A 12,540-nucleotide genomic window follows, 5' to 3' on the forward strand; every position below is an offset into this window, starting at 1 on the left:
CAGACATGTGAGAAAGAAGGTTCTTGTGCTCTTAGGTGTTAGTTAAACATTGTACCAGTCCCCCTCTTACATACATCTTTCTGTGTCAGTTGAGTGCTTGCAAGCTACAGAACTTCTTGCCTTGAAAGAAAGACCTCCACAGAAGTCTGCAAGACAGGATGTGATTTCCCCAAAACATCTGACTTACTTAAGTCCAGGCTCCTAAATCTCACCGGCACATTCAAAAGGTCCCATTCAGAAGTGTTGTGTGATGCAGTTTCTGTGCCCTCTGGACAGTTGCTGTATTTCATCACTCAGATGGTGACAACTGATGTGGTGGGGAGGAGCAGTTCCATAAGTAAGAGGGTAGTCCAAATCCACCAAAACCTATGCTCAAAGTTGAAATATGAGAGTCTCTTCGTAGACATTAGGAAGTCAAAACATCAGCATTGTTGTCTTTTTTTTTTTTTTTTTTAAGTAATAAGATTTGTAAGGTTTAAAACCCCCTCCCCAATATTACAAGATTAAAATGACAAGAGCTGGTAACATTGTCTTGTAGTGAACAGGAGGCATTCTGAAATCTCAAATGAAGCATTTTGAAGTCAAGTGATACTTACATACTTTGTAAATCATCTAAGCAGATTGTTGCATTATCATAAACTATAAGAAATAACATAGCTGCCCTCTAAACTGAACAAAGAATATCATTTTATATTTTCTGCAACAAACATATGCTAGTTAAAATTAGACAATGAATTTGCAGAGACGGAAACCTTGTCAGGCTGTGCTATAATAACAATAAATGATCATCACAAATGAAAGGCAGTATTTAGGAATGTGTATGGCAAGAGAGTACCACATACAGTAAACAAGTTGCTGTGCAGTTAACAGTAAGCATCTTTACCCTTACCGAAACATCTTTGTTTTTAGGCACTTTCCTATCATGTTTGTAGTGACTGACCTTCTTGCCAGTTTCAAACTGAAGACCTCCAGAAACAAAACCTCACAGCTTGAAAAAACGGAACCGTAAGTTTTATGTTATCTGTAGACTGGGCACAGGCCAGTGGGTATGTAATACAAAGATAACCCATGCATTTGCTATGGAAATTGGAGTGCCGGAGTTAGCTATGTGAGCAGGTCAGACCAAGCAGAGCATTAAATTGTTCTAGTGATTCTGCTTACAACACCTGAGCTGGAGCATTTAGCGTTAGCTTAAATACATCTACATTCTGTAGACGCTCTTGCTGACCTTTGGCTTACATGTAAAGTAAGTTTTATCAATTAATCAATGGGAACCTTGTATTACAAATAAGCTTTCATCTTTCTGTTGTCCACAGGAAAAGAACAGTGTCTAGTATATGTGATACCCTAATCCACTCCTGGAAAATTACCACATAGGCAATTCATTTGTTTAACACTTTTTGTAAGCCTGGGATCTTTCATACTGACCCAACCAAAGGGGTTCTCTCTCCTTGAAGAAAGGGAACCCTGTGTTTTTATCTCTGTGACGTTCCATCCATAGCATTTATCTTTAGCATAATCCTTACCACATGTTGCTAGCTAGCAAGGAATATAAAAAATAATTTTGGGGTGGTTTTTTTTTTTTTTTGAGACTGAGATCTTCTCTGGCAATGTATTCCGCCATGATCATCCCAAAAGAGATGCTACAAATCAACTTCAGCACCAGGGTATGAAATCATATTAATAGCAATTATGCTCCCTGCTCCCAGAAAGAGCCCTGCCCTTGAAAGCCTTCAGCACACCACCACAGGAGCATCTGACAGGCTGAGGATCTTTCTGCGTTCTCCTGTTTTGCAGTAGACTACACACACCAAGTCACTTGTGGGGCACATAACAGCCTTATTCAAGCATGTTCCAACCTAAATAAATAACACTCATCTGAAATAACTGGTAATTTGCCTAACAGCAAAAAAGTCCCTCACTGGAGTGTGGCCCAAATTAAAATGTTTGTTGCAGAAACAGATTTCTTACAGTCATATTGCGAACAAATGTATGCGCACAATAGGAGACAGAAAAAAGTCCTTGAGCTGGGCTCTGTGATGTTTCCAATCCCACACTATACAGATAAGACTCATGCCTAGCTGCTTTCAAGCCAAGGCACTTGGCCTGAATCGCTGCTTTAAACACCTGTGGCCCAGCCTAGGCTTGTTCACACGATGACTCCATTCTGGTTGTGTGTGGGATGAACAAGAGACAGGGCAACACTGTCAGCCTTTTGTAGTCAGAGTAACACAGTTAATGCTAAGTTCTGGGAAGTAGACAATACTAGAGAGAGCACTCCGTGTCACAGCTTTACACATCAGCTTTCAGAAAGCACATTGAAACCATTTATCCAGCATCTTATAAAAGCACCATTGAAAGGTTGAACAGAGAGCACCGCGTATACAGAATTGTGATCAAGACAGTGGACAGGAGCTGATCAGGGAGTCATGGAGAAGCACGCAGCCCAGAAGAATCCCTGCAGGATGGATTCCCTGAAGGCACGATAGACAAGGGCTTAGAGAACAAGGTAGCTAGTCCTCAGCCAGTTGCTACTGCAGGGATGGTCCAGCTCTGGGTGACTCATGAATATGAATCCCCACACCTACTCATTCCTTACCCCATGAATCCTGCTACATGTAAGCAAGCTTGCAATTGATATTAATAGAAAGACTGAAGCAACTAAATTGTTCACAGTTGACGTGGACAAAGACCACCACCTACCTCCCTGAATGCTCACTGTTAAAAAACTTAGGTTCTTCAAAAGAAGACTGATAATTCTTATTGCAAAGCTTAGTCATCGTAGCTACATTACTGGGCTTTTTGGAGATGTTTGTGAGAGACTATTGCTATTGTTGGGCTAATTAAGGTCCAATACATTGAATGTGTCTCTATAAAGCTGTTTCCAACTTAGAAAAGTAAATGTTGGGGTTGTCCCTTTGTACTTTTGAATAAAACAAACACAGTATGAAAAAGAGTATGGAAGTACTAGCTACTTTTAGTAAAAAAGGCACTATAACTGATCTAACCATGGTAATTAGGTACACGCCTGCGCTACAGATATCTGTAAAGAATCTATTTCTCTCTGTGACTGAGAAAGCAATTCTGCGCTCATCATGGTAGAAAGGGATGACTGGTTTTTGTATGGGGTTAGCACTCATTTAGATATGTGGTGAGAACTGGTTTAGGTATGTGGTGAGAACAACTCCCACAGGAGACACATATTCATGGAAGAGACATCCAAACTCCATTTCCTATTTCTACCAGTTCCCACAAGGAAATCAGAAAAGACCTTTTCACTAGTGCAGTTATACACACATTACAGCTTGTCTTGGCCTTACTGTAGCAATGTGATGTGAGATCTTATTATATAGTTCTGCCAAAAAACAGAGGCAAAGAAATAAACTGTGAAGCTTCTCCAGAAAAGACTGCCAGGTAACAAATAATTCATTTTGGATGTTGATTTTTTTTTTAGGGATATGGTGAGAGGGGAAAAAAATAGCAATGAAGAGACAAGCAGAAGAGACTCCCTCTTCTTTACAGTCAGATTAATCTATTTGGAGATTACTGTTGGAAAAATCTTTCCATCCAATGTATTAGTGAAAAGAAAGCATTGGCAACAGCTGTAAAAGAACAGATCTTACTTCTGGGAAGAGGGAACTAAAACAGAAGCTTGATTCTTCGTCAAGAGATGTAATTATTCACTTAAGAACCTTGGACTGAATTCTAAAATATTTTGCCTTAGCATTAGACTATATAATGGAAATTGTAGGGGAGTTACAGACTCCCCTGTGCGTCCTTGTTCAGGAAGGTAATTTGTTTTTGCAGCTCTCAAGAGTCCAATGTGCAGGGGTCTCAACGGCTGAGGGCAAGTACACATCCCGCAAGCAGCAATCCAAAATCTGAGCTCCTTCCCCACCACGCTGAGGGTCTGGTGGACGATGAAAAGGTTGTGACCACCCTGAGAATCATTTAAACGGGAAGGGATGTGCCAGAACCACAGGACTGCAGACATAGTACCAGCTCCCAGTGCAAGGCTGTATGAGGCAGGTTAAAAATAGTAAAAAAAAAAGAAAAAGAGAGGGGGAGGGATTTCACTGTGGAAAAGGGAAGTCTGGGTGTCTCAAGGAGCAGCTGTCAGAACAGGGGAAAGAAAGGAAGGAAGGAGCCAAGTCACACATCCCTTCCTCCAAACCAACACTCTTAATCCTGCTCTGGAAGACTGCAAAGAGTGACCAGGAAGCCCTCCTTCCTTTGACTTGCTGATCTTGATGGGGGCACTTCCAGAGTGATGTTTGATTTCTTCTTTTGCACCTTAAAATTTTACAATCAAGAGTTCAGTGTTATTCTTTGCTATTGTTAACTGGCATTATCTCATACCTTTAAATTGGTCTTGAAATTGAATCTGGTGAACCTGACAAACCTCATGTTGCTACTGTTTCTCCACAAGCAGTCATCCATGTAACGAGTAAGACAATCCTTAAGGGATAACTACATCTTGAGATGTATTTGGGAATTTCAGGAGTTGAGGTATGCCTGCCACTAAGTTGCAGGAGTCAGGGTGAGGACTACATATATAAACCTGTACCCCTGAGCAAGGAACAGACAGCAAACACATAGTTAAAGACTTCAGAAATTCTCCAGACTTAGCAGAACAGATCTTCTGAAACACGGTGCATCTTATCTTTGGCCTTAAACAGTGTGAAGTAGAAGGAGAGAACAGTCAAAGGTGAACTTCATGAATTCACATTCAAGGGAACAGAAATAGAAACTTTTTTTGAGGGAAAAACTCCAGAAAGGAAGACAGAAGTCAGCTTTAAAAAGCGCTGCAATGAAGTGGAAGCAAAGGGTTTGGTGCAGCTGTGGAAGCATGGCAGCATGGTCAAGACCAAGATGGATGCAGACTGGTCTGAACTGCTTCTCCTCAAAGGAAGAGAGTCATAGATCAAGTGTGCTGCACTGTCGCATTAGGTCAGGATCCATGAAATTTGAATCACCCTGCAGGTAGAGTTTGACTGAGCACTTGCACTGCTCCTCAGAGCTGTACTACTTACAGGCAAAGCCCCAAAATCGGTATACTTCTTTCACCTATGAAGTTATTTCTAATAAATGTGTGTAACCAGATCTGTGTTTGCTTTTTATAGTACCAAGTAATATTGAGTGCTGGCCAGTGATCTGAGAAGGACTTCATCTGGTATATCAAAACCCAGTTCCAACTGAGCTGAAACTAAACCTGTTTTGGCTACTATGGAATAAGCCAACCTCAGTTTATGTGCTGTTTATTTTGAATTAAAAATAAACTATTCTTCAAGCACATGCTAGATATTTTGTATCTTAATGTATTTGAATGTTAGCAAGCTTGGACTATAATTTATACTTGTGTCCAAATTACATGTGTATGCTTATATACAGGGGGCTGTATGCACATGCATACACGTAACTGTGTACAGATGCGTATCACAATGTCAGTTCTCTACTATTGCACTATTCTTGCACTATTGTACTATTCATTGTACTATTCTTGTAGAAAACAAAAGCATCAACCCAGTACCTACTTATTTCATCCAAGCACTGTACTTTGTTTTTAATTGTAGGAGAATAACTTGGTATCTTTGAAAAGCCAGTGGCATTCAAACTACTTGTCAGAGCCCCAAGAAGTTCTTGGTTGCCCTCCTGCTCCTTTCAGCCGAGGAACAAGGAGGACCAGTGGCTATCACAGACTAAATGCCACTGTCTTTTCTGCCTCTTTTTTGCCCTTTGGCAGTGTTCTTTTATATAGACTCCATTATTTTGAGCTTAAAAACAGCGAGGTATGTTCAACACCCCTGCTCAAGAAGACAAAAAAGAAAAAAGCAATTGTTCATTTACATACTTCTGAAATAGGAAAAAAATGTAAAAGAAAACCAAATAAAGCCCAAAGAATGGGATTCCTCCTGTTATATAAAACACTAAGTTAATCTACAAAAACTTTGAAGATGAAAAATATGTTGTAAAAATAAAAAATATTATCCACTCAACACAGTACATAAATTTTCCTATACAATAAACTAGACAAACATATTACAATATTTTAAGTCTTAAAAAAGGGCAAAGTTCTTCAAAAAATGACTCAACACTATTAAGGTTAGGCTAAACATTATGCCAATGCATTCATTTGCACAACTTTTTGCAACATGACAATTGTCTGGTGTGTGTATGTGTAGGTATATGTGTGCATGTGAGGGGAACAGAGCAAGAACGCTAAGGGTGTCACTTGCCATGTTAAAGCGTATTTCACAAATAATCAAACAAAAAACCTACAAATACCAGTACACATCTCAAATATTACAAGTCACATTCTACAGCCCTTGACATTAAAGAAAAAAGCTGACAGAATTAATTCAAGTACATTTCAGTAGGTCCCTTGTGAAGTGCTGTTGTTTGCACTTTAGTTGCAATGAATGTGGACAGAACTCCCCAAAAGACACAGAAGTGAGCATGCCTTCCCCAGCCCTGCAAAGTAAGTCTGAGTTGAGGTACAATGATCTGTGATTTGCTCAATGTTGTGGATACCCGAACTTGAATGAAAAATGATGCTTGAAAAACACTTTGAAGCAAATGACATAAAATAATCTCTTAAAATGAAAAGCTAGCTTTGTGTAAAGGCAGTCTTTTTGGTATGTAATCCTATCGGGACAACAAGCATAGCACTCCTTCCCAAATTCTGGTCGTCTTGGAGCTAACAATAAAGAAGTCTTTACATTGTCCTGGTCATCATTCTGACCTGACATACCCTCTCCCATGAGCCTCCATCCACCACCCAGAATAACCTAGCAGGTATCACACCCTGGCTGAAACGTATGCCGCTTCTTCACAACTTTTGTTCTCTACTTAGCTTCGTTCCTCAAAAGGAGAAGCACTCCCCTCTCTGTGTTTCACATGTTCCTTTGAAAATACCAGCAGAGAAATCTGCCTGCCGGAGTAGTTAAAGTCTGGTGAGATCTCTGTGGTGCTGCAAGTCCCCTATGCTCTCATAGTCATTCTCTCCTGAAAGAGCAGTGTGGTTTGTGTTAGGCACAGACAAGGTCCTGTCTTCTTCTTGGCTCACTGACTGGATAGCTTCATAGTCAGGCTCCAGCTCCCCGTTTGGTCTGTCCGCTGACTGAGGCACAGTGGTAGTATTTAGGGTGTTTTCAAAGTCCTTCACACTTGCATAGAGGCCACTGCAAATAGATGGGGACCTCTGAGATGCAATTTCTTGAATACAGGTGTAAGGAGAATCCAGTGCCTTGATGGGCTGTCCCGGCTTACTCACCGATGAGTACATGGCTGAGATCTAGGAAAAGGAGACACCTGCTGAGTATTTAAGCATGACATCAAATTTGTGTGACAGTTTGTACCTCTTCCACCACAAGGATGTCGGCTACTTAAGAAAAGACAGGATCTTCTAATAAAAACAGATCCTTTCTTAGAAAAAAAAAAAAAAAGGATTTCTTACAAATCCTTTCTTTTCTGGCATGCATTTATATATTGATTTTCTTTCAAAAAAGAATGCTTTATAAAAGTTTATAAATGTAAAATTCTTTGAACAGAAATCCCCAGCAGGCAAATTAGACCGAGGACAAAAGGGAATGACTTTGTGAGCAGGAGCTCTTGCAAGTTTTGCTATGGTCCTGGAGCCAGCTTGGGCTCAATGGTGAGACAGGCATCAAAGGTCAAAAGCATCAGGTTTAGCTGCTGTAACGTAGAAGAAGGATGCTGTCTGATCCTTGGGGTTTTAAAAATTATTATTATTTTTAATGGTAGCAGCTACTTTTCTGCTTTTAGAGACACCCCAATAGGAGAGCAGTTATTTATTGTGTTTATAGGCAGAACCAAGGAGGCACCAAGTCATGTGAAGAGAACATTAAAAATCAGGAGATAAATTACCCACACCAGAAAATAGCAAACAGTGCTGATCTTGATATGCAAGGTCTGTTCTGTTGACTAAACTCTGCCTACAAAGAGGAGCTGCATCTCAGTCACTGCATATCAGAACTTAAGACTAGAGACTGAAACCACTCAGCTACTACAAACACAAGAGAGGGAGCTGGAGTCTCACTCCTAGCTCTAAAAATTGTCTCTGAGGAGGTGGTATGCTTGAACAAGTGCATGAAGGTGGCCCTTAATGAAGAGGTGAAGGAGAAGCCTACATCCACACATGTCCCTCCGCTCAGGGCTCGCGAGGCTGGTGCCAAGCACAGGGAGCCACTTGACTCCCTCTCCCAGTCCAAGTGGATACTACCCCTTGCACAGGGCAGACAGCTGAAATTCCCTGCACTGCTCCTCTGGTACCTAATACTGCAATTGCAACATAGCTTTCCTGTTACATTTAAAGCCTTTCCCAAGTGTGCAAGGCCACTCTGGACTTGTATCAATCCAATTATAATAGTAGATTGGCACAAAAATGTCCATTACCATTAAGCAACACTGACTGATGCAGATGAACCAGATCGCTTCTGTTAATTCTGGTTTTTTTTTTTTTTTTTATAAAGAGAGACATCCAACTGCAGGTGGCAATACTTCTTGGTTTTTACTGATTTCAGCCAACCAAACAAAAAAAGGCTTTTCTGCTCATCCATACTTCAACCCTTTCCAACATTAAATTACATGAACCCAGTCTAAGGGTCAATTTATTCACTAATGTGTGGGAGCGCTTCTCCCAGCAGAAAGCATTAGCTCACTCAGGTCATTGCCAAGTTTATGTTTACTTTTATGTCTGGAGAATGTATTTATAAACTGCACGGGTGTATTGGAGACGATCACAAGCAACCTTATTTCTGTTTAACTTTTCTGTCTTTGTTTCAATCTCCTCAATTTATTTGACTAATAGACATTTTAAAGAACAGTTTATGTTCCAGTGCTTTTATTGTGCTTCCGTTTATTTCCCAGAGCTCCAAACACTTTGCATGGAGAAGGTGGAGCATGTTTCAAAAGGCTGCTGATTATTATTCTTAAGTAGAGTTTGTCTTCCAAACCAAGAAGCTGCCCTAACTATCAGCTAATTGTGGCCTCCTGTTATTTTCTGACACCACTTTTTAACCTATTGGCCTGATATAGCCATATGCTGGAATAGTTCTGATTTTAGCAATGTGGGAATACAAACTCTGTGCAGAGAAACTTTGCCTGTCATTTTCCCTTCAGACAAATTTCACCTTTCTTAGATCCTGTTTAATCATGCAGAGTTTATGCTAATTTCTGCCTGAAAAAAGCTCTCTAGTTAGTTATTGAATTTTGTGCAAAAAACCCACCTCATCTTCTGTAAGAGATGGATCTTCCTCCCGAGACTTGTAAGACATTGAACTAAGCCTCTGTAAAAAAGGAAGAAAGAAAAAAAAAAAAAGGTTTATTACCAGTCAACAGTGTGAAACCTATAATAAAAGCCTCCCATTACAATCAATACATTATATTTTATGGTCATTTGCTCACTAGTTCCATTTTACGTAGCTAATATCCCTAATATCCAGAGTACATCTCTGGAGATAACAGCCCCGAGGTTAGTAGAGCTTTTTAATGTATCTGCTCTTGTCCTGACCTGAAAAGGGTAAAAATAATGTAATGGTTAAAACAAACTCTGCTCTGCTGTATCCCTGCCTTTACATTTCCAGTGAAGCAAGAAAGAGTCTGCAAAGGCTTTTGAACAATTAAAAGTCAGCTGTTGCGACACACTAGTTGGCCTTCCATGTGATTTTCAGATACGCTTTTAGATGACACAAGAACAATACCCAACTGGCACCTTCCTGACAATTGTTATCCTTCATGCAGTGGCTCCTGGAAGTGCTGCAAGGGAGGCACCGTGTCCTCCTCCCACCCAAATGCAGCAGCGGTGCAGAGGTGCACAGCAGCACCGCCTCACAGCCGCTCTGACCGCGAGCATGGAAAAGACCTGCTGCGGCCCACCCGGAGGTGGGTGGCTCGACCCTCAAAGCATCTGGCTGGATCCAGTTCACATAGCAAAGTTACTGAAGGATGGAGGGCTTGGTTTGGTATCGAGTCTAACTTCAAGCACGTAAAGCATCATGTAGAAATTAGGTCACAAAACACTGGGGGAAAAGCATTTTGCTCTTATGAAAAATGTCTTAGGACCTTTGTGACAACGAAGACCCTGGCTACCTCACAGCGGCGGTGTGATTCCTCTCTGCTGGGGCGAGAAGGCTTTGCTGGACTCTTGCTCCACAGTGATTCAGAGGGAGCCTTCCAGCACTGTTTGTAATGGGCCGTATTTTGGTGTTTCATAAAAATTCTCCACCTAAAATACTTCAGACCTCCTCCAGTGCAGACCAAGGAGGAGAAGTAGAGCTATTTTTAGCACAGCCAATCAAATACTGCTTCCAGGCACATACTAGACACACAAGACTTTTTTATTTCCACAGGGGCTCATTACAACAGATTCTTTCCTACTTCCATTTTTCTTGGTGTTTTTATTTCTGGTAAATACCAAGCTTCAAACCCCTGGGGCACTTCTGATGAAGACACTGACCCAAAGCGCACTGAAGTCTGCCTGCTGCTCCCTCACACCTAACAACTCCCTGCTTCTTTCTCACTGCCTGAAGAATGTGCTCTTTAACCTGTGGTTTGTTTACTCACCAAAAAAAAAACCAACCCAAAAGGAGAAATTCAAATGTATTTTGGCCCTTTATTAGATCTGCTTCACTACAGCAGCTCAGTTTAGTCTTTCTTATTTGCAGGATATTTGTTGTGTTGAGGAGTAAGTTACTAATTGCATCCTCACACATTAAAACAAATGCACTTGCGAAATTCTTCGGCAAAGTTATTTTCTCTCATCAGTGTGTCTATAAGCACCACGTGTCAGGACCCCTTCTGCAGTTTCCCACTCAAGTATTGACAAATACCCCAGGGTGTTGGCAATCCTGTTCTTGTTTCCCTGGGACCTAATGTTCTTTCTTCTAAATGTGAAACCTGTGACACATCAATTTTGAAGGATATTGTCATCTTGGAAACTGAAAAAAATACTTGCTCCTAAACATGCTGTACCTAGCAATATTATAAATTATGCTTGAAACCTCAACAGCAGCAACACAAACAGCATATGTCCTTATTTGCCTTCCACTTTCCTTTTGTTCCTCGACAGCACTTGATTTTTTGCTCTTTGGCTCAGCTGCTGCTCCTGACTCGGGCACCAGAACAAGGAGACCATTCTCCGCGGGTGCATTTGTAAGAGAGGCTTTGCCCATCCTCAGGCTGTGCAGATCTGAAATCAGATGGCAGCAACCAGATGTACACACGGAGAGCATTTCTACCAGTGCTCACTCTGGAAAGACGTGGGTGAAAAAGAAGATCTGTACTTCCTTTTTCTTAATTAAAAACAAAGAACTAAAGAAAAACTATTCTGCCTCTCCAGTTTTATTAGAACAACTACACCCAAGTTTTTCCAGGTGACAGAGGCCTGTAAGAGACCTCATGCTATTAAAGGTGTCTTTTTTCTCCAAAACCTTCCAAAGGGTTTGGCTGGGTCATGGCCCATAACCGATTTAGATAATTACTTTTCACCCATTTATTGCACTTCTGGCTCTTGAAAGGATCCTTTATCCTTTTCATGCTGTTATATACTGGAACGGTCTCTGGCTTGGTCCACCTAGCTCTCTCCCAAATGAGTGCGCTTGAGGAACTGGCATGGGCTGGGGATCATCCTGGCTGCCCTCTTTTACAGGGTGAGACTGAAACAGCCTGGAGACGGTCTGTTCCCTGTCTGTTGGCAGGTACAAGTCTCGGTTACACAAGCAGCCTCCCTGCCTGTCCCTTCTTTGTGCCCTAATAAAGCAAAGCCTAATTATAGTGAGAGAGACTTGCACGACTTACGCCCAACCTCTCTCTTCATCAGGGTCAGGGCAGAAGGCTGAAAAGTTTGGGATACGGATGTCATGTTAAGCAAGGCAGCTAAGTAGCCTCACAAGAGAGGAAGCAAAAAGAGACACCTATGGACTCTGTTTAACTAAAAGAGTTATCAACGTAACATACATTTCCATAAACATCTTGGTTTTGGTTGCCACATCGGAAAAAACAGGCATTGCTCTGCATTGTTTGATGCAGCAAAATAGAGGGAAAAATTATCATCATCACAACAGAAAAACAATCCTGCAACCACCTCCCCACACAATGCCAACAATAATGACATTTATATATTCCATCAATTACCATTTCCAACTCTGCTGCAGCTGTAGCTCTCAAGGACAGGACAGGCGCACGCTTCGATGCATAATGCATGTACCTAGCAGCAAACGCGGGAATGATCTGATGCTGCTGAAGCTTTAACTCAGGATGGCTTTAGCTCTGAATAAATTTTAATTAGACAAACACCTTTTTTCTGGCACGTAGGGGACTGCATGTGTCATCTCTTGATTAATCCTTCAAAACCTGAACCATTTTAATCAATTCCCACTCCTTGCAGTTACTGACACTGTATACACAGTGTGCTGGGGAGCTACAGAGCAGCAAATGCTTTTCCTTTGTATTGGTGCCTGGGAAATACAATGATTTTCTGCAAGTCTTTTCACACCTGGTAGGAAAAATGTCACTGTTACG

The 12,540-nt window shown here is 41.2% G+C and overlaps 1 protein-coding gene across 3 annotated transcripts in view; it reads right to left on the reverse strand.

Annotated features, from left to right (window-relative positions):
* Positions 1-428: 428 nt before the first annotated feature.
* The window catches only part of PAG1 (phosphoprotein membrane anchor with glycosphingolipid microdomains 1), a 115,263-nt gene continuing 103,151 nt past the window's right edge, over positions 429-12,540 (reverse strand). For all 3 annotated transcript variants that reach the window (XM_052787769.1, XM_052787767.1, XM_052787768.1), the window contains 2 exons: positions 9,249-9,308; positions 429-7,294 (listed from right to left, as the gene is read on the reverse strand). In XM_052787769.1, the coding sequence (XP_052643729.1) occupies positions 6,944-7,294; positions 9,249-9,308 (411 nt within the window). In that variant the 3' untranslated portion in view covers positions 429-6,943. The remainder of the gene's footprint in view (positions 7,295-9,248; positions 9,309-12,540) is intronic.

Source organism: Harpia harpyja, chromosome 5 (assembly GCF_026419915.1).
Source record: "Harpia harpyja isolate bHarHar1 chromosome 5, bHarHar1 primary haplotype, whole genome shotgun sequence".
NCBI lineage: Eukaryota > Metazoa > Chordata > Aves > Accipitriformes > Accipitridae > Harpia > Harpia harpyja.